Source organism: Bubalus bubalis, chromosome 24 (assembly GCF_019923935.1).
Source record: "Bubalus bubalis isolate 160015118507 breed Murrah chromosome 24, NDDB_SH_1, whole genome shotgun sequence".
Classification (NCBI taxonomy): Eukaryota; Metazoa; Chordata; class Mammalia; order Artiodactyla; family Bovidae; genus Bubalus; species Bubalus bubalis.
Window position 1 is genome coordinate 15,404,140 of NC_059180.1, and position 21,712 is coordinate 15,425,851.

A 21,712-nucleotide genomic window follows, 5' to 3' on the forward strand; every position below is an offset into this window, starting at 1 on the left:
CCCCGGCTCCAGGAATTTCCTTAGCAACGGTCACCGTTGAGACGAGGGAGACGCCGCCAGCGGATTGGCTCCCCCGGGCATCTCTGCAACGCAAATTGGCTGGAGCGTCGATAGAGGGCCAGGCCTTGGCAGTGGCTGCCTGAGAACCGGCTGTCCCGGAACCGAGGCAAGACAGATCCTGTGGTGACCCCCAGCCAAGAGAGCGACAAGATGATCCGCCGGAAGTTCAGCCAATTCCAGGGACTAAAAATGCAGTCGGAGCTTGTACAGCACTACGAACTGCGGCGAGAACCCGAAAAAGACCTCAGCTCATTGGATGAATCGGCCACGCGTATGGGAACAGGTGTGCGGACCGAATCCGGGACCGTGGCTTCGGTGGATGTCGATAACGATCCTTCAGCCAACTTGTTCCCGGTGAGGACGGGACAGTGATTCGATCATGGATGTTTAAAAAGGGTACCCCATCAGGGCGCCACCCGACGTTGTGTTTACTAAAGTTTAAGAAGCTTCCCCGGGCTGCTTTGGTGAGGAGGCAGAGGTGTGTGACCCCGCTTGTTACTATGCTCATGAATAGTACTTAGGGATCGCTGAAGCCCAGCCCGGCAGCATTGCTCCTATCTAGTCCTCAAGATTGGAGAAGGCAATGGCACCCCACTCCAGTACTCTTGCCTGGAAAATCCCATGGACGGAGGAGCCTGATAGGCTGCAGTCCATGGGGTCGCTAGGAGACGGACACGACTGAGCGACTTCACTTTGACTTTTCACTTTCATGCATTGGAGGAGGAAATGGCAACCCACTCCAGTGTTCTTGCCTGGAGAATCCCATGGACAGAGGAGCCTGGTGGGCTGCCGTCTATGGGGTCGCATAGAGTCGGACACGACTGAAGCGACTTAGCAGCAGCAGCAGCAGTCCTCAAGATGAGAAGGCAACTTAGCACGTTCTTAGGCCGATAGAGATTCGCAAAGTGCCAAGAACTACGGGCCAGAAACAACACAGCCCTGCCTTTCCCAATTCGCTTTCTCTCCGCAGCCGCCACTGCCCCAGCCCCGGATCTGTATATGGTGAGTATGAAGTCTGGGGGGAAAGTTACCCTTCACACTTGTATTATTCCTTTAAGGCTTCCCAACAATCCTGTCAAATAGCACTGGTATCTCCATTTTACAGATGAGGAAACTGAGGCCCAGAGATGCAATTATTTAAGATGACTATAAGCCAGGTCTCCTGCTGTCCCAGTCCAAAGAAAAGTGTGAGAAGAAGGTAGCCAAAGACTGAGAATGTAAATGTATCATTGCCTCTATGGAGCATTGTACAAATGGGGACACCGAGGCTCACAGAGGGAAATTTGCCCAGTTAAACAGCACAGGAGAGGCAGAAACCAGAACTCAAGTTTCCTAACTCTAGGTTTTATAAATGAAGAGGATTCTTAGAGTTCATTTAAGCCATTTACAGATGGAGAAAGTGAGGCCCAGAGAGGGAAGTGACCTACTTAAAGTGACATAGCAAGTTAGTGGAAGGGCCAGACCTCTAACTCAGCTCTCTTGGTTCCCAGTCCAATGCACTCACCACCACAGTCATATCATCAAACTAATGCATGATGGACACCAACACGTTTTCCTCTCTTTTCCTATGACAGGAAGTACCTGGACATCCATTCCATGCACATGCTGGAGAAGACAACCAGCACTGAGGAGATGAGGGAGTATGGGGGGGAGGAGTAGGGAGGGGAAGAGCTAGTTTTGGGGACAGCTGAGGGGGAGGTGGGCTGGGAAGGCATGAGGAATGCCTGGCTCCAAAGCCTGTTGTGCACTAGTGTGGAGCAGGGGAGGGAGACTCTAGTTGTCACTGATTCCTTCCTCTCTCCCTCCCAAGGGTGCTGGCCAAGCTGTTGGGACTAGGTTCTCCTGAGAAGAGCCTGCAGGATGCCATCACTCTGGACCTCTTCTCCCATGCACTCATCTTCTGCCGCCAGCAGGGCTTCTCCCTGGAGCAGACCTCAACAGCTTGTGCCCTGCTCCAAGATCTTCACAAGGCCTGTATTGGTAAGAGGAGGGGGCTCCCCGAGGGCCTGAGTCCAGGGCAGAGGAGGAGGAGGCTGGCACAAGTGATCAGGGGAAGTAACAGCAGGATTACCACCTGGAATCTTTGTTCTGTCATCACTAACAGAAGTTATCACACACAAGTTACTTCACCTTTGAAATCCTCTATCTCCTTATCTATAATCAGGCTATGACACTAAGTTATTAAACTGTTCTGAGAAATGTTATGTGTAATGTGTGTAATTATATACACAGTGCTTAATAAAACAGCTCTTTATTCCTGAAACCCATTTTCTACAGAATGCTTAATGAGAGCTAAATTATGTATTTCTCGCTTTCCTGTCACTTCCACTGGAATATACACTTCCTAAGGGCAGGACCTTGTCTGTCTTGTTTAGTGCCTAGAACAGTGCAGAGTGGGTACTCAATATTTGTTGCCTAGATCTGTCTACTTCTAAAGCTCATGATCAGTAAGTAGCTGTTGAGTGAGTAAAATGTGATTATCAGGGAGGGGACACAATGTCACATCTTGCTTTCCCTCCCAGAAACCCCCTTGGGCAACGTGGAGGAATGTTACCGCTACTTCACCAGTGTTCTTTTTTGCCATGGAGTCAGGGTCAGTTTCACTCTCCCCATCCACCCCCTTAAGGTCCAGCCCAGCCTCCCACCCTCTCTCACACTCATTACCCTTATCTTCCTCTGAAGGCCCCAATGGGCTCTTCCTGTTCCTGGACTGCCAGGCACTTGGAGAAAAGGTGATGGTTTCGGGAGGTGGTCAGTCTTCTAAATCCCAATCATATCCACAGCGCCCCCCTTTCAGTATCGACCTCTTTAAGGAGGAACAGCTGCTGGCCCTGGCGGATTATGTGGTGAATACCTATTTCCGCCACTTCAAGCTCTACAAATATGTCTTCACACCCCAGGTACTGGGCCAAGGGCTACAAGAGGCTGCCCCTCGTCTCTCTTCTTTCCCCAGTGCAGTTGATTTCCTCCCTCTTCCCAGGTGCGGCTGGATCTCTCTTTGACTTACATGGGGCTAAAGCCACCCAGCCTCTGGTCAGAGGATGAGACAGGTAAGGGAGAATGCCGGGGCGAGAGCTGGACTGCACTGGGGCTGGGGCTGATGCCTCCTTCTGCTTCTGGCTTACAGAGAAAGAAAAGGGAGGAGAGGTGGAACAGCAGGCAGTCATCGCACAGGAGGTGGAACCGGAAACAGTGGTCCAGCCAAAGCCAGAGCCAAGTGAGGACCTGGAGGGGTTGGGGCTCCCTGTGACTTTGGGCAGGTGTGAAATGAAGGGTTCAGGACTTCAGATTTTTCATTTTAGTCATGGTGTCCTTTCTCCAAATGATTCCTTATGGAGAATGCATGTTCCAAGATGTTCCAAGATGGAACAAAATAAAAGCACAGCTTCTGGGGGGTGAGGCAGGAGCTCCAGAAAAGGATTATAAAACCAACGACAGTAACAGCCAGCACACATCTGGCAATACTATGTGCTAGGCAGGCCTTGTTTTAAGCATTTTATATACATATATTGCCTGTGCCAAGTGGCCTGTGGAATCTGAATTCCCCAACCAGGAATTGAACCTGTGGCCCAAGTGGAAGCATGGAATCCTAGTCACTGGACCACCAAGGAATTCCTGCATTTTACACATATTAACCCATTTACTCCTCTCTCAATCCTAGTTAAGTGTTATCACTGGATTTTACACAGGAGGAAATGTTCAATCACCTGCCTGAGGTCACACAGCTGCTAAAGGAGCAACTGGGAAATGCAGCGTACATAAACCTTCTGCCCATCTTTCTCTTCTAGAAGGGCTGGCTGACATTTCCTGAATTGAAGAAACACTGCCACCTGGGTCACTCCTGGGGTAGTTCCCCTTGAAGGTCGTGCGTGCCTGGCTAGGGGGTGGTCCCTCAGCCCCATGGCTTCTCCCCTGACCCACCCCTTCTTCCCCGCCCTTGCAGGCCAGGTCTCCATCCTCCGAGCCTACATCAAGAACCAGATGAACAAGGAGCTGCGGCAGCTCCAACAACTGGTGGAGGAGCGGCTCAAAGCCAGTGAGGAAAGGCTCAGCAGCAAGCTGACCATCCTCGAGCGGCCCCTCCAGCTACCTCCAGGCAAAGGCAAGAACAAGACCAAGTGACTCCCTGCGTTTTCCCCAATAAAGGCCTGGGCCAAAGTGGCCCCACCATGCCCCGCCCCACCCTCTCCTGAGCACCTTCTGAGCTTCCCTGCTGAAGCCAGACACCAGACACAGGGGACTGGCTCTGTCTGGCGTGTAGCAGGTTTTATTGCATACGTGGTGCAGGCAGCACAGATAAGGCCAGGCGTGGCACCCTGGGTGGCTCTCTTCCACCCCAGCTCTGATCTCAAAGCCCTGGCCGGCGGGGATAGGCGTACCACACTGGCCTCTATGATAGTATGATTGGTGGCGGGCCTGGCCAATGGTGGCCTGTGGCCAGAGCCCAGAGGGGCTGGAATGATAAAGAACCTTCTCCTGGAGAGTTCTGCATCCTCCGGGATGACGTGCTAGCCCAGCACTAGCATGGCCTCATCCTCAGCGATAGCAGCCGAGTCCCCTTCCTCTTCAGGGCCCATCATGGGAAAAGGCCCAGGGGGCCGGTGCTGGAAGAGGGCTGCCCGGTTCTGCTGCTCACCCTTCTTCACCCAGTGTCCGTAGAGCCGGAAGGCACAGTTGTCGATCAGGCGCCGCACTGGCCGCAGCGCGTAAGGGTCCCTCAACAGCGCACTCTTGGTCAGTGGCCGGATACGGTGGGCGCTTAAGGCTACCCGTCCAGCGGCCAGCACGGTCCACACTGCCACCTAGGAAGGGGGGTGGTGTGAGCTCCACTGGCACAGTCACCATAAGAAAAATCCTGGGAAGAGGAGCAGGCCTAGACCCTGACACGCTCAGGCTTACCCGAAACCGCTGGCGGGGGGTGAGGTTCCAGGCTTGGCTGCCTTCACAGCGCTCAAAGAATGGGTGCTGTAGGGCCTGCTCAGCTGTCAGGCGCTCCACAGGATCCACCTGTAGCAGCCTGGAGATCTAGGGGAAACCCCAGAGCATGAGGAGCAGCTCTTGGGCCTCTCTCCCTGCCCACTCACAGCCCCAGCTCACCAGGTCTTTCACAGTGTCTGAACGGTCGTCCCACTCGGGTGAACTAAACTGGTACTGGCCCTCCATGATCATACGTAACATCAGGATCTGGCGTCGGTGCCAGAATGGTGGGGAGCCCGCCAGGAGTGTGAACAAGATCACCCCGCAGGCCCAGCTGGGAAAGAGGAGTGGGGAGGGGGGGACCAGGTGATAAGCAAAGGTGTTGAAGAACAGTACACAAAGGAGGGGGGAAGGGTGGGGAATGGGAAACTCACAGATCGACCTCCTTGCCGTAGCCTGGGTGAGTTTCATCCATGGAGCACTTAAGGATCTCTGGTGCTAGATACCCTGGAGTCCCACACAACTCTGGGGAGAGAGGCCTGAAATGGATGGGGTGTCACCAGCCCCTTCAAGAACCCTTCACACCAGACCTCTGCTGGAGCCTCACCACCACCAGGGCCACAAGTGTTTCCATCCTGCACCTGCCAGCCTTCTGCCAAGTCTCAGTGTTAGAGCCTCACTCTAATGAACAAGTACCTACCAAGGCTCCTGGTGGCCTTCCTGGGAAAACCTGGTGTTTAGGTTGACTTCAAAGCACTATCCAACTGCATCATTTGCCTCTTCCACCAGCCCTCACCTCACACAACTTACTACCATGTTTTATATACATACACACATAGAAAACAGAAATTAAATCTTTTCTGCATTCCTTTCTGCCCAAATCTAATCCTCCTCCTAGAATCTCTACTGCGGTTAGTGGAACCACCACTCAACCCAGGGGAGTGTGTAGGAATATGGGATTTCTTAAGACACATTCTGGGTATGTCCTTTGTTGAAAACCCTTCTCTGGCTTTCCATCATGGCCTCAGGGTCAAGTCTAGATTCCTAAAGCACAAAGCCTTCCATGACTTGATCAAAGCCTGTATTTTTACTTTCTTCTACCATTTCTGGCACCAGTTCTTCCACTCTAGCAGTTGCACTCTGTGATCCATGGCACACTTCCAAGAAGTCTTAAGAGGCCTGAACTGAGAAAGTGACTTTCTCTTGGCAAATGCCTTCCTAGATAAACTATTTACTGAACACCTGCTGTGTGCCAAGCACCATACTAGACACAATGGCAAATTCAACGTGCCCTTAGTAAGCTCACCATCTACCAGGAAGCACACAAACAGCGTAAGACATGTATCATGAAGTGGGGGAGATCTAGGAGCAAAAAGCAGTGGCTCCACCCTGACCTGGAGCTTTCAAGTAAAAAAACTGAATTATCCAAGCCGAGGGAGATGGTGGAGTGGGAAGGGGCAAAAATGATTCAGAATGGAGAAGCATGTGTGGGAGCCCAAAGGGAGAAAAATACCTGCATGTGGAAGACGTGTAAGTCCACAGAGTAAGAGCATGAGCTCTGGCGTCACACCGCTCAAGTTCAAATCACACATGACCTTGGGCATGTCACTTCACCTCATTAAGCCCATTTATAAAATAGAGACACAGATACTATTTCAGAGTTGTTAAGAGGATCTAGAGAAACAAGCCGTATAAAGACTCCATGTGCTGCCTGATTCAGAGCAAGTGCCCAGGGAAGGTGGTGGTGGTTCAGTTGCTCAGTCGAGTCCGACTCTGTGATCCCATGGACTGAAGCACACTAGGCTTCCCTGTCCTTCACAATCTCCCAGAGCTTGCTCAAACTCATGAAGGTTAACCAGTGAAGGTTAGCTGTTAAGCCCAGGGCAGAGGCACTGAAAGACAGAAAGTGGCCTATTAAAGGCTCTGGGGAGTCCCGCAGTTGAATTTTGTCTAGTTTGCCACTTGTGTTAGAAATGGTTGTCACAACAAATGTGTTAACGTGAGGGGACCCTGAGTCCCAAGGCATCAAGTGAGCAGCGCTGTCAGCCCACATCAGGCTCCTCATGGCACCTGAGCAGCACACCGTGGCCCTGCCTCTGCCAGACCTCAAAGGCGCAGCTGAGCCCTTCTGTCACTGCATGCGTGCTAAGTCACTTCAGTCATGTTCCACTCTTTGCAACCCTATGGACTGCAGCCCACCAGGCTCCTCTGTCCATGGATTCTCCAGGCAAGAATAGTGGAGTAGGTTGCCATGCCTTTCTACAGGGGATCTTCCCAACCCAGGGATCAAACCCATGCCTCCTGCATTGGCAGGTGGGTTCTTCACCACTGGAGTCACCTGGGAAGCCCCACTGCCCCTCGCTCCCTCTCTTTTTCTTCCTAGGACAAGCCCAGCCTCCCCAGGCCCAGATCCAGGCCCCTTCCTCTGTGGGTCCCTACATCTGAATCGGTGCTCCTTCCTCCTGGCTCTCCAGCATGGCCCCCTGCCTGCTGTGTGCCATGATCTGTTCACTCCATCCTCCCCAGAGCAGGGAACCCACTTCCATTTGCACACTAGGCTTTGCACCCAGCAGGTAGCTGGCAAGCGCTCACTGACTTTCTGTGGGACCCAGTTCTCAGACCCAGCCAACCAGTCCCAAGCCTGAGCCTCCATCCCTCCCAAGCCCCTCAGAGCACCAGGTCCCCTCACCTCGAAGCTTCTCGCCTGGTTCCAGGTGGCAGGAGAACCCAAAATCTGAAAGTCGGATCTGCATATCGTCATCTAGGAGAATATTCTCGGGCTTCAGGTCTCGGTGTACAATGTTGTTGTTGTGGAGAAAACTGACTGCTTCCAGCAGAGACCTCATGATGGACCTGGGGGAGGCGCAGGCTGCTCTGCTTCTCCCCGCCCCGCCCCACCCCCTGCTCATCCCAGGGCTGCAGGCTCAGCCATTACCTGGTTTCTTTTTCTGAGAGCGCCACCTTCTCTGTGAGATAGTCAAACAGCTCTCCCTTCCGCATCCTAAGGGACAGGAGGGGTTGGGAGATGGGTGCACCTCACAGTGGAGGCTGAGAAAATAAGCCAGTGCTCACAACAAATAACACGGAAGAGGTCAGGCAAGGAAGATCCCTCTGTAAGCAAATGAAAGGGCCTCGAGACAAAGCACTCCAAGAGTGAACCAGATGTCAGGGCCAGTTTGGTTCAATGTGCCAGCAGTCATAATCTCTGCACTGTGGGATGTCCCTGGCAGTTGAGCAGTTCAGAAACTGTGCTTCCAGTGCAGTGGCTGCAGGTCTGTTCCCTGGTCAGGGAACCAAAACCTCACAAGCCGCATAGCGTGGCCACATTTTTTTTTAAAAAGCAAGAATAAATGATCATTTACAGGAAGTCCCTGTTATCTGACAATATATTAAAAAAAAAAAAAAAAAAAAAGCCTTTTGAAGTGAACCTGTTTAGACCATGGGCCAAAATTTCACAGTTAATAGTAGCAAGAAAGTTGAATAGGACTTTACTTTGAATTTTGCTTACTTTATGTTCTCTTTAAAAACTGAGGTTATAATTGCAACTCTGTATCAATCCTTGAAATAAAGAACACATCAGGTTCTCAACACTGTTGCATGGTGGTGAAGCAGACACTTCCTACTTGCCCTCCACTTTTGCAGAAGTCATTTCTGTCTGAAGACTTAGTAAATTTCTCCCAAGTGCTTCTCTTAAACATCTGGTATCCAAACCATTCTCTTTTGAACTTCCTTTGTAACTGGTTTGCATTATAGCACCCTATAATATCTGACATTCAGATTCAGACCAATCAGAAAAAGAATCAATGGACAGAGAGATTCCAGTGGAGAGTGTTAAACATTGAAAGATGGGTGAGGGGAAAGTCTGTTTATATGTGGTCCGCTCACGAATGAACACCTTCCTCTTAAAACAGGGCCTCATGAAGACCCTTGATATTTAGCTGGTCACTAAGACTCTTGAAGAACTTGTCTCAATCAGGGCACCTAGGAAAAAGGGCCCACGCCCTGGGCTGGCAGGTCTGAGCCGGAGCAGAGGAAGGTGTGGGCAGGGTGGTCTTCAGCCCACTGAGCTTTAAGGCTGGGGAAGTGCAAGGAGGAGAGGAAGAGGCTTTTCGGTCAGGGAAGGGGGATACTCACAGGTCAAACACCAGGAACATGAAGCTAGAAGACTCGTAGGAATCGATGAGAGTGACTGGGGAAAGAGGCAGAGAGGCAGAGAGCCAGAGATGGAAAGGAGCAGCTGCATACCAGAGGGCCTCTTCCACCCTGAGGCAGCAGGGGGGCTGTTCCTGGGAAGGAAGGAGAACTGGAGGAGGAAGGAGGGGCCCAAAGGCTGGCCACACTTTGATGAGGTGCAGCGGAGCCAGGAGCAAGGGAGCAGTGTGGAGGCAGTGCTGGGGCAGGTGGGCGGTGGGCTGGGCTAACAGGAGTGGGGAAAGCAGCCTCACTGATGTGGGGGTGGCCGGCGACCTGGCGAAGGATGTGTGTCTCCCGCCGCGTGGCCTCTCGCACCTCCTCCAGCTGCTCAGGACTCAACCGCTCGGCTGTCACCTCCATGATCTTCACTGCAAACTCCTGGCCAGTAGCCCGATGAACACAGCGGCGGACCACAGAGCTCACTCCTCTGCCAGAGTCGGACAACACATGAGTCAGGGCCTCCTGCCCTCTCGTTTCCACACAGAGTGGAGCCTCGGCAGCCTCACATCCTCTGCGCCAGACTCCGGAGACCCAGCTAGACAAGGTGACTTCCTGAGGAGCTCACCTTGGCCTACTGGAGCTTCACAGCAGCCTCGGTCAGAGACCTGGGCACCCAGCAAAGAGCAACATAGAGCTCACAGGGCAGGGGGACAGGGGTCCTGGGTTCCAGGCTCTGCCACTCCCTCTGGAGGTGAGCCCAGACACTGAGCCCCCAAACCTGCCCCATGCCCCTGAAACCCACAAGGAGAAGGCAGGAAGAAGTGACCTAAGGTCCCCTCCAGATTTTACCCACTTCCATGGTTACCCCATCTAAATTCCAAAGTTCCCCTACAATACCTCAGGTGAAATAAACATTGGGCCACTGACTGGAAGAATCCACCTGCTACAGCTGGGGACACAGGTTCGATCCCTGCTCTGAGAGGATCCCTCATGCCATGGGGCAACTAAGCCCAGATGTCACAACCACTGAGCCCATGCTCCAGAGGCTGTGCTCTGCCACAGGAGAAAGTCTGGGTGCAGCAATGGAGACCCAGTGCAGTAAAAAAAAAATAGACAAAGTCCTAGGGAATTCAATGGTGGTCCAGTGGTTAGGACTCCACACGTCCACTGCAGGGGACTCAGGTTCCATCCCTGGTCAGGGTACTAAGATCCTGGAAACCGGATAGCACAACCAAAAGAAAAGAAAAGAGACGAAGTCCTAGACAGGGATTTCCCAGCTTGGGCTCTGTCACCAACTCTGTATGACCCTACAAGTACTTCAGGCTAAGGTGCAAATCTCTCCAGAATCTGTCTTCATACCACATTTCACATTCTGGTTCCCTGGCTGCCCTTCACATAACCTCATTTCTGTGTTCCCAGGGCCTCCTTGCATTTATGGAACTCTTTTGCTTGAAATGCCTCTCACCTACCTCTCTGCTTCAATCAATGGACACAAACTATTGGTCCTCCAGCCTAACACAGATACATTACACTGTGGCAAGGGCACTGTTCTCTACAAATCTGAATTCACATCTCTTAGGCGGCTGAGAACCCTCCAGCTGCCACAAGGCTCAACCACTTTCTACTCTTTTACTCTTGGCCACTTCACAGTTTTAATTTCCTGCCCAAACAGTAAGGGCATTGGAGTTTCAGGTCCTTGGTCTAGTTATTTTCATCTTTCAATAAACCTCTGAGAATTTGTGAAAAGCTGCAGAGCTCTTGCACACATACCCAACGTTTTTATAATTTCAGGGGGTGGGTCAAAGATCCTTTGAAGCCATTCATCGAAGAATCTCTGCTTTAAGACTCAAAATAAATGCAATGTCAACCAAGTCTTCATTTATTCTCCAGGAAGAAGGGACCACTCCCTTCTCTGGTATCCTACAGTATTTTACCTGTAGGGGCATTCCCTTTTAATTAAGCTTTCCTATTATATGTCATGACCACCAACTTGGAAAACTTGAGTCTTTGGACTCAAACTCCAAACTTTTCCTACTGATACAGCCTAGTACCTTGTTCTCTGAAAGTGAAAGTGTTAGTCACTCAGTTATGTTCAACTCCTTGCAACCCCACGGACTGCAGCCCTCCAGGCTCCTGTCCATGGAATTCTCCAGGCAAGAATCCTGGTGTGGGTAGCCACTTCCTTCTCCAGAGGGTCTTCCTGACTCAGGGATTGAAGTTGGGTCTCCTGCATTACAGGCAGATTCCTTACCATCTGAACCTCCAGGGAAGCCCTGTCCACCTCTTAAATGTAAAGACTTCCCATCCCATCCTTGGCCCTCCTGTTCTCAGGCTATATACACTCTCAGTAATCTTATCCACTTCCATGATTTCAACATTCATGCCCAGATGCTACCCTCCCCTCCTTTTCTTTGGCTACATCACACAGCTTGTGGGATCTCAGTTCCTCAACCAGGGATTGAGCCTGGGCCATGGCAGTGAAAGTCCAGAATCATAACCACTAGACCACCAAGGAACCTCCCCCCACCCCTGCCCCATGTCTCCCTAAATCAGGCCAACATGTCTTACTGAATGAATTGCTTCCCGAGGTCCTAGAGACATCCCTCTGTCCTCATGACCTTGTGAGTATAGTCTTAACCACTGAACCGCCAGGCAGGTAGTCCCTCTTCCAACTTTTCCCACTCTTAACACACTCTGGCCGCTATAATCTTCTATCTATTGCTTTAATTGGCTCTTTGCTGTGCTGAGCCTTTGCACTACCCTTCCCTCTGCCTGGAATATATCCTGCCTCAGTGTATTATCTGTTCATTCTCATCCTTCAAGTCTCAGCTCCATTAATTACTCTTGTTCTATCACCTTATTTATTTTATCTCTAGCACTTACACTGAAATTTAACTTGTTTTCATGTTTATTGTCTCTCTCCACTACTCGAATATAAACTCCAGGAGAACAGAAATCTTATCAGATGTAGGATGTGGGTCTCACATCTCCAGTGCACCCAGCACATTGTACAAGCTTTGGAAACCCTGATGAATGAATGTATTAGTCACTGCCTCTACAGGTGAAGCTTTCCTTCTATGTGATGCCTGCTGAACTCCTAGTCATCCTTCAAGACCCAAATATCACTCCTTCTGGGAAGCTGTGGTTTTCTGAGACCCAACAGCACTTTTTACACAGCTTAGTGCTACCTGAATGTTCCTGTCTCTTTCCATCACTTTACTTGGAGTACCTCCAGGGCATATATAGCCCATGGGGTCGCAAAAAGTCGGACAGGACTAAGCGACTTTCAGTTTCACTTTCCAGGGCATAAACATCTCTTCTAACCTCCCCATGTTTACCTTTGTGTCTGGCAAACAGTAGGCGCTTTAATTATGTTTGTTGAATACATACATGAATGAACTGGTGAAAAAATAGGGGCTGACTCAGAAAAAGAGTCTAGTCACCAAATGTTTCTCCACTCACACAGGGAAATGTGTTGGAGAAGGAGATGGCAACCCACTCCAGTATTCTTGCCTGGAGAATCCCATGGACAGAGGAGCCTGGAAGGCTATAGTCCATGGGGTCGCAAGAGTCGGACACGACTTAGTGACTAAAGCAAGCAAGCAAGAATGGGAAATGTGTATCCTGGCTAGGACCTGACCTTTCTGGACCTCTGCTTCCCTAGACGTGGCCTTACCTGCCAATGACGTCTTTAGGGTCGTACTTCTGATAAAATTCTTTGGCTGCAGCCCAGTCGGGCAGCTCATCCTCTGGCCCCACGTCCAATGTCATTCTGAAAGAGGTGGGGGCCTGTGAGGAGGAAACGGAGGGCAGTGAGGGCAAGGAGGCCCACAGGCTCTGAGAGGACGCACATCGCGGCTCGCGGAGGCGCAGCCCTTGTGGCTGGGGAGCCAGGATCCTGGGGGATGGGGACGGGGTGGGGGAAGGATCGGGACAGGGGAGACCCCAAGAAAGGGCCCTAGGGATTGGGATGGGATGGCAAGGCAGGGAGGGGGACGGGGGAGGGGAAGGGAAAAGGTACGGAGGAAAAGGGGAAGGGGCCCCCGGCCGGGCGGCTGTTGCTGCGCAGGCGCATTTGGGCGGGTGCTGGGAAGGGGCGCAGGGTCTCGCGCGGGCTCACCAGCGGAGGCGGAGAGAGAAGCCAGAGTCGATCAGAGGCCGCCCTGTCGCGGGGTTCGTCCCTAGCCTCTTTCCTTACCCACAGGCTGTGCCGGCGAAGACCTCAGGCCCCGCCCCCATTCTGTCCGCCAATGGCCAGAGTCACCCAAAGACTGAGGTTCAAAAATCCTTCGGATTGGAAACTGGTAGTCCAATAGGAAGCCGAGAGTCCCGAGGCTGGCCCGGGAGTTCGAGCTCTGAGTTACCTAAGGCTGCGACGCTAGGGCGGGGCTTCAGATACGGCCAATCAGGGCACGGTATCTGCTGGGACCAGCAGAGGGCGGAGCTTGTTCAGCAACAGGGCTAGAGGCCTGAAAACAGACCCGGAAGTTAGGTTTACCGGTAAGTGTCACCTCCCGGTACTTGGTACGTTGCCCTCCTTGGCCTTACGATTCCCACCCGGACTTGGGCATGGTCTCTTCAGTCGCTCAAAATCACTGTCTGAACTTGGGTGTTAAAAATATTAGCAGCCTGGTCCAAAGCGCCTGCTTTGAGGGGCTGACTCAAGCCCTTAAAATGTTAGGCGCACGCAGCCTGGTGCTGAACTTGGCTACTTTTATGAGCCACGGCCTTTCAGCCAGAAAAGGCTTTCTCATTCTGTGGATGCTCTGACTCGGATACCTCCAAATCCCTTGTTGTTCAGGGTCTCAGTCGTGTCCGACTCTTTGCGATCCCATGGACTGCAGCACACTAGGCTTCCCTGTCCTTCACCATCTCTCCGAGTTTGCTCAAACTCATCTCTTCAGTTGGTGTTTCCAAAACCCTAGTGCTCACTATCTGGAAGACCATTTTTTTCCGGTTTCCCACCACCCCCGCCCCCTAAGTCTTGAGGAATATCACCCTTAAAAAATATATTTTTTTTATTTATTTGATTGCGCTAGATCCTAGTTGTGGCACGTCGGATCCTTGGTCTTTGCAGCATGCGAGATCTTTGTTCTGGGGCATGTGGGATCTAGTTACCTGACCAGGGATTGAAGTTGAGCCCCCTGCATTGGGAGTATGAAGCCTTAGCCACTGGATCACCAAGGAAGTCCCTCGCTCTCTGTTCTAAGCTTACCAGGTTATCACTCTGCCAGGAGCGACTTGCTCCACAAGTTTTCTTAGTGCAGCTCAACCCTAGCATTCACTTACTTATTCAACAAATATTTGTTGAGCATCTAAGCGATAGACTAACAGCAACAGAAAAAAATTAGGTCCCTACTCTTGTGGAGGTTATATTCCAGAGAGAGGCAGAGAATTAACTCATTTAATTTTTTAACAGCTATCTTATTAAGAGAAATATAACTTTCAGATTGCAACCAAATGAAGAGAAAAACGAATCCAAGTAACTTTTTAATGGAGTACTTTGACCTTATACCATTTAAAGACAGAATAACTCAAGAAATCTTTTATTTTACTTGGTAGATTTGCTTGGCAGTATAATGGGACAATTATTTTGAATAAAGTGAATAAACACATTGATGTAGTTGGCAGTCTAGGTTCTTACTGTGGAAATATTTGGAATGGGGAGAGAACCTTGTGACTGAAATTGGAGGTATGATTTTAAGAATGAATAGATAACATTAGCTATTTTCTAGCTCTAATCTGTGAAAAGGCCAAGGACCAATAGAGCCTGTCCAGTAGTGAGCACAGCTAGTGTCTAAATACTGATTTCAAAGCAACAGTCCTCAATAAAAGGAACCAGGGCTCCTTGGGAGAAATGGCCAATTCCCATGCTAAAGCAGAGAAAGTACAAGATGAGCCTGGAATAATTTGTGCCAGAAAGTTAAGTGAAGAAAGATGGGAACTTAAACACGAGCCTGGAATAATTTGTGCCAGAAAGTTAAGTGAAGAAAGATGGGAACTTAAACACAAGAACCAGGTTGAAATCAGGGACAAAAAGGGTAATGACACTGAGAGAACTATGAGGGAGCCTTCTCACGTGCTAGAAATGTTCTATTCACCTGATTACACAGGCGTGTTCATGTAAAAACATTCACCTAGTGCTCGCTTCGGCAGCACATATACTAAAATTGGAACGATAGAGAAGATTAGCATGGCCCCTGTGTAAGGATGACACGCAAATTCATGAAGCATTCCATATTTTTAACAACAAAATTCTGTAACGCAATTATCCTTCAATAAAAAAATTAATTAAAAAGAAAAAAAACATTCACCCATTGGCACAATAAGATCTGTGTACTGTAAGTAAATCATGCCATTATACCTCAACAAAACTATTTAAAAAGGTTAATGGTAGTAATGGGTATAGTAAATTGAATTTAAAAACAAATCTGAGGCCATACTGACACTAAAAATTGTAAATAAATAAATGGAGAAAAAGACCTTTATAATAGAATGCCAACTAATAAGTGTAGAAAGAATGATAAAGTTAAACATCAACATTTTGTAAGCCTTGTAATAACTGACTTGGGCAAAACAGGCATTAAAGTTATTGGGAAAAATTTGGTGAGGTATTTAAACAGATAACTGTTTAATTACAAAGAAAAAAATTATCTTTACCTTGCAGAAATCTGACACTACCTTAGAACCAAGTTGTCAGTGTTACATCTGCCATAAAAGGGCAAACTGACACATGCCTCTTGATGTGATGTATTCAGTACATACAACTTATGTAATATTTCAGCCAAAAATGCATAAGCCTGAATTCAATCACAAAAACCCAAATTAAGAGCCATTCTACACACTGGCCTCACCTCAAAAATGTCATGAAAAATGAAAGAAAAGGATGAGAACCTACTAAAAATTGAATGCTGAAGAGCTGACAAACTAAATGCAGTCTATGTTCCCACACTGGACTCTAAAGTAGAAATTGCTATAAAGTATGTTACTGGGACATCTGGCAAGTTTGAATATAGACTATTAGAAGATAATGTTGTACTGATGTTAAACTTCTCTGAATTAAATATAATTGTACTATAGTTATGTGAGAAAATATGTTCTTAGGAGATACAGATCACAAGGTATTTCCCTCAAATAGTTCAGCAATAACAATTATGAGTATTTAGAAAAAGGCTTCCCAGGTGGCTCACGGGTAAAGAATCTGCCTGCAGTGCAGGAGATGCACATTCAATCTCTGGGTCGGGAAGATCCCTTGGAGGAGGAAATGGCAACCCACTCCAGTATTCTTGCCTGGGGAATCCCCATGGACAGAGGAGCCTGTGTCCATGGGGTCACAAGAGTTGGACACGACTTAGTGACTGAACAAGATAGATAAGATACAAAGCAAATGTGGTTGAGCTGTTAAAAATTATAAATCTAGGTTAAGGCTACACAAGAGTTCATTGTACTCCTCTTTTATTGTTCTATAGACTTGAAATTTTTTCAAAATAAAGAGTTAAAAATTAGCAAGATCTCATGTAATCAGTTTGGAGGAATGGGATATTCTAGTAAACTGAAGCTGCTGATTAATCAAATACTAGATTTAAATTTTGTGTGTGTGAAAAATCTCCTTAAAATGAGTTCTCCTGATACCCAGGCAGTGCCTCACATGAATTAAATCAGAATATCAGGACTGGGGTGGGGGGTGGGGTGGGGGACATGGGGGAAGGGAGCAGGTGGTAAAAGCTCAGGAGTAAGTTACTTTTTAAGGCTGCCCAGATTACATTTTGAAGGCAAGGTTCAGAACCGCTGCTGTCTATATAGCTTCTACCCATTGTTACAGTCCTAATCTCTGGACAATGGAGTTCCTTCACTTTTCTTTCCTGAAACACTTTGGAACACTGAAAAGCACAATCACGTGCCCCTCTTTCCCCTTGAATCTTCAGTGTACAACATCGATAATTCCTTTAGGTGTTCTGCTGGTCTCTACTGGTGAAATAAATTCCATTCCCAGGGTATATGTACTTCAAAAGACATGTATAAGACTGTCTATAGAAGCATGATTCATAATATCCTAAAACGGGAAATGTTCTGAAAGTTCACTAACAGAAAATGTGTTAATTGTAATACAGTCATATAATGGAATGTGTGTGTTAGTTGCTCAGTCGTGTCCAACTCTATGCAACCCCACAGACTGTTGCCCACCAGGCTCCTCTCTGTCCATGGAATTCTCCACAACACTGGAGTGGGTTGCCATTCCCTTTTCCAGGGGATCTTCCTGACCCAGGGATTGAACCTGGGTCTACTGCATTGCAGATGAACTCTTTACCACTGAGCTACCAGGGAGTCATATAATGGAATACTATAGACTAATAAAAACTACAGTTACACCAAATATGGATGAATCTCACAAGCAGTGTTAAGTAAAAGAAGCAAGACATAAAAAGAATACATTTGATTTCATTTATATCCTATTCAAATGCAGGCAAAAGCAAATGACATTGTTAGAAGTCAGAATACCTGTGGATAACAAATACAAAGTTACCTGTGGAAAGAAAGGAAGGCAGAGTGATGGGGACGGGTAGAAAGGAGATTTTGGAGTGCTGACAAAGTTTAATTTCTTGACTGAATAGTGGTTTTTTCAGATGTTTTGTATTAACTTACGAAGTTATGTATTTGTTTTGGATCTTTTTCTTTATGTACCTCACAATTTAAAAAATGTTTAAAATATTATGAGACCCAAGATAAAGGATATGAAAATTCATTATAATCATACAGGTCTCCACATACTGGGTGGTGGTTGCTGTTATCCAATCCTTTCACTCCACTCTCAGCTCTGGAACTAAACTGTCTAGGTTGAATTCCAATTATGCCACTTACTAGCTGTGTGACCTTGGAAAATCCAAGCCTGTTTCCTCCACTATAAAATAAGAACAACAGTACCTACCATTGAGTGATTTTGAGTTGTGAAGAAGAAATATAAAATGCTTAGAACACTGCCTGGAATATAGTTAGCACTTGATAAACAGCAGCTGCTGCTACAACTCTTGCTTTCTGGCCTCACAGTCTGTTGATAGGTAAGAGAGAAGTGTGGGGCTTTCCAAGAAGGGAGACTTCTAGAAGAAGCAAAAAGTGGGGGGAGGAAGGAGGATCCTTTCCTCCTCTTGAAATTCCTAGGTAAGGGGAGATGCAGGCTTCCGCCATGATTCCATGTTCAGTCTGGCTCTCACCAAGGGCCCAGGGAAAAGCAGGGGAACAACAATTAGACAGGAACATTTCACCACTAAAAAGATTTTTATTACAAAACAAATACTAATAAAATCAGGCCTGGTCTTCAACCTCCCCTCCTAGAGGCCCCTAGGATGGAGTAATTAGGGGGAATAGGGGATGGTGGGCACTGAAAGAATAGAGCAGCCTGACCTCCCCTCATCAGTCTCGGCTGCTGCCTTTTAGAAAAGGCTAAAGAGCTCTTCCAAAGCCCTTTGAGAGAGGCACCATCCTTCCAGCCAGGAGGTAACCACTGTTGGCACCAGACCCTCACAATACTGCATTGGAGGATCCAGGATGTCTCGGCTGACTCTCAGCAAAGGCCACCCAGGGTCACTCAGCCTGTGCGATGGCGTAGGAGACCAGCCATAGAAGCAGGGGGCCCAGAACGAGGACAGTGAGCCAGACGGCAAAGCTGGCCAGGATGAACCTCCGGGCCCGGGCCCCCCAGTGCACTGCCTCCTCCAACCGGCCTGCCTTATGCCGCTCTTCCGCCTGTGGGGGCAGGTTTTTGGTTAGGTTCTCCCCCTGCTTCTCCCCGCAGAATGCCCACTGTCCCACTCCAATCCTACATCCTCATTATGGCTCCGAATCTCACACCCATGCACTCCACCTCCCTTTCCAGTTTCTCTCCCTCATGTCTCAGCTGCAAAGTAAGGCACCCAACTTTGCTCTGCCTCCTTTTCAGGATGGCTGTTGTTAGCTCAGATCACATATGGGAAAGTACTTTTTAATCATTTTATTCCTCTACCTTTTCTACTCATCTCAGTTTCATTCAGAATTTGGAATTCTTGGCAAGAAACAGTGAGCAATCTTACAAGTATTTCACTCATGTCCAATCAAACACTCCATTCTCACTAGCCCAAAGGCTAATCTCATCTTTTTCATTAAGGATTCTTTTTATGATTTTGCCCTAATGAAACCCACAAATTATTTTGAAAAGAAAATAATTTCTGATAAAAATACAAGTAGGATAGAGGAAATGCCTGTATGATGTTTAAGTTAGCCTATGTGGCCTTTCAAAAAGTACATGTGCCGTTTCTGTCAGATGTTTTGGAATGGCGAGGCTCATTCTAAAACTTCACAGCTTCTTCTGAATACCTACAGATTGTTCCAATTACTGCTCAGCGGCCCTGAGTCTTGCCCCTTCCAATTCATCCTCTTTATAGGCCTTGAGAGTGGATCTTACTGCAACACAAATCTGATCATATCATTTTCTTTTGCAAAAATCCTTGAGAGGCTCCCTAGTACTTAACAGATAAAACTAAAACTGCCAAACACAGCACTGGAGGCTCCTGGGAATTCGGGTCCTCTGGCTTCGTCTCTTACTATTCCTTGCTGGTTCAGTCATACTGAACTAACAGTCCAGATTGCCTTTGTATAGGATGCCCTTTTATCCTTATTCACTCATCCTTTAACATCACTTTCTTTTCACACCTGTAGGATGCCTGTCACCTATTCTCTCTTATACACGTACACGCAATCACATACATATATCCTCCTAGTGCCCAGAATACCATGCGCTTCCTCTATCATAATACAAATGAGCTAGCTGCATGCTATTAATAATTACCCATTTTCACAACCATCTCTTTCCCTAGACTGTGGGCCCTTTGATGGCAGGAACCATGTCTTATTCTTACTTCTGGCACCAGGCCCACAGCCAAGCTCTGGCAGGTACTTATTAACTCATCAGTGTAGACAGATCAGGTATACAGAACCACTGCCTTTCTACATCCACACCCCTGCTCCCACAAGAATTGCATTCCTCACCTTGATGGCAAACACAAGGGCCACTATTCCCAGGCAAGAGCAGCCACATATAATGCTAGTAGCTGCTAAGCAGCGGAGGCGGAGCCAGCAGCAGCGAATGGGGGATGGAGAACAAGCAGCTTCCGTGTTGCACACCAGGCTCTCTGCTGCATTCTCCTCGTCCTCCATCACCTGTGGGCGATACAGTCAAGATACTTGTAAGCCCAACAACTGAACTCTCGGCCTGCCTTGCTCAGACTCTCCCCCTCTCCCTGATCATGTTGTAGCCTAGCCAAACTCTCAGGAATGCTGCCTTACTGGGGAATTCCCCTAGTGACCAAGAGAGGAAATGTGTGTCTGGAATCTTTTCCTCAGCCTAAGGTTCCCAGCCTTCAAAGGCAAAGTGGTGTCAACACAGCATTATCTGTATTACTTACTGTTTTGAGAAGCGGGGAAAAGCAAAATGAGGTACACACTGAGAGGCAGCAAAGAAACACAGTATCTCAAAAGACTGCTAGGTATCTAGGTCTACCCCAGTCAGTGATTTTAAACTGTATTTCAAAGGGCCCTGAAGTTCCCTTAGAGGCTGCCCTCAAATATTGAGGGATCAGAGAATGGCACCCTAAACCTTGTACTCCATCTCAAGGAAATCAATCATTTCACATGAAAATACTAACCTGAATTTGGGGGAAAGGAGAGGAAAAGCATCATTTAAGCTCTCTTTATAGCTAAGGAAACTCAACACCAGAAAGACCTCACCTCCCCATATCAGAGCCTCCCTTGCTATGCAGACTCCCTTCCACCTCCTCTCCCCATTTTAACCCAGATTACACAACACAATCAGTTAAACAGAGTCCAAATGACCTCATAACCCACACAGAAACCTGCATAATGATGCCCTATTTAATCATTTCTCATGTCCCTATTTGCCAAGCTCTCAGAGCTCTGGCATCAAACCACCTTTTTACCTTCACCCCCAACCATTCCCCACACCCTAGACAGAATGAAACCATTTGCAGTTCTCTGAACACAAGTAACAAAGGATAGGAAGGATGAATGAGAGAGGGAAGACAAGCAAAGAGCCAAGAATGCCATGTACACAAAGCTGCAGAATGGATGTGAGGGAAGAACTCAGACTCAGTACACACAGTCATCAAAAAACACAGAGGGTCCAGTAAATTGAGATCAGAGAAAATGTAACAACGAACTGGGACTCTTACCTGGCGATAGGCCTTGAGGAACTGTTTGAGTTTCGGCCTCTGCTTCAGGTTTGGTTTGGCTTGGGTGGAGATGGAGCTGACTCAGGGCTCCAAGCCAAGCCCAGGGGTGGGGTTGGGTGGCCAGCCACCATCTGAAGATCCCCAGAAGCTGGAAGGGGGTGTGGCTGATTCAAACCAGTCTGGCTAGATGGAGGAAAAGCAAGGGAAGGCAAGGATGGAGTAACTGGAGGTAGGGTGCCTGCCTTCTGAAGAGGGAGTGAAAGCACCTGAGCAAGGGGATTGAAGCGGGCAAAATCTGAGGCGTCAGAGAGCCCCAAGGGGAGTCCAGGAACAAGGGAACAGAAGGGAGAGACGTACGAGTCTGGATGACTTAAAATGGAAAC

The 21,712-nt window shown here is 48.4% G+C and overlaps 3 protein-coding genes and 1 non-coding gene across 9 annotated transcripts; 2 read left to right on the forward strand and 2 right to left on the reverse strand.

Moving 5' to 3' along the window:
- The first annotated feature begins 6 nt into the window (after positions 1-6).
- CFAP119 (cilia and flagella associated protein 119) lies at positions 7-4,232 on the forward strand. Of its 6 annotated transcripts, none has more exons than XM_006070421.4 (10): positions 9-414; positions 1,031-1,062; positions 1,635-1,700; positions 1,871-2,040; positions 2,583-2,653; positions 2,844-2,960; positions 3,041-3,110; positions 3,188-3,277; positions 3,849-3,906; positions 4,004-4,232. In XM_006070421.4, the coding sequence occupies exons 1-9, from the start codon at positions 211-213 to the stop codon at positions 3,869-3,871; spliced, it is 843 nt and encodes a 280-aa protein (XP_006070483.1). In that variant the 5' UTR covers positions 9-210; the 3' UTR covers positions 3,872-3,906; positions 4,004-4,232. The 6 variants fall into 6 exon arrangements, 3 of the variants coding, with proteins under 3 accessions (XP_044792310.2, XP_006070483.1, XP_006070481.2); XR_328633.4 differs by having other exon boundaries at positions 3,849-3,922; XR_003106544.3 differs by having other exon boundaries at positions 3,750-3,906; positions 4,004-4,095.
- A 77-nt stretch (positions 4,233-4,309) lies between these two features.
- PHKG2 (phosphorylase kinase catalytic subunit gamma 2) lies at positions 4,310-20,268 on the reverse strand. Its single transcript, XM_006070422.3, has 11 exons — positions 20,131-20,268; positions 13,232-13,580; positions 12,788-12,900; positions 9,423-9,598; positions 9,112-9,166; positions 7,913-7,978; positions 7,667-7,830; positions 5,412-5,502; positions 5,158-5,311; positions 4,960-5,085; positions 4,310-4,862 (listed from the first exon to the last, which is right to left on the reverse strand). The coding sequence occupies exons 3-11, from the start codon at positions 12,880-12,882 to the stop codon at positions 4,569-4,571; spliced, it is 1,221 nt and encodes a 406-aa protein (XP_006070484.1). The 5' UTR covers positions 12,883-12,900; positions 13,232-13,580; positions 20,131-20,268; the 3' UTR covers positions 4,310-4,568.
- Positions 15,252-15,356, forward strand: LOC112581907. Its single transcript, XR_003106582.1, has one exon. It is a non-coding gene; the product is annotated as a U6 spliceosomal RNA (small nuclear RNA).
- On the reverse strand, positions 18,366-21,638 carry TMEM265 (transmembrane protein 265). The gene is made up of 3 exons (XM_025275556.2): positions 21,330-21,638; positions 20,131-20,301; positions 18,366-18,852 (listed from the first exon to the last, which is right to left on the reverse strand). The coding sequence occupies exons 2-3, from the start codon at positions 20,296-20,298 to the stop codon at positions 18,691-18,693; spliced, it is 330 nt and encodes a 109-aa protein (XP_025131341.1). The 5' UTR covers positions 20,299-20,301; positions 21,330-21,638; the 3' UTR covers positions 18,366-18,690.
- Positions 21,639-21,712: the final 74 nt, after the last annotated feature.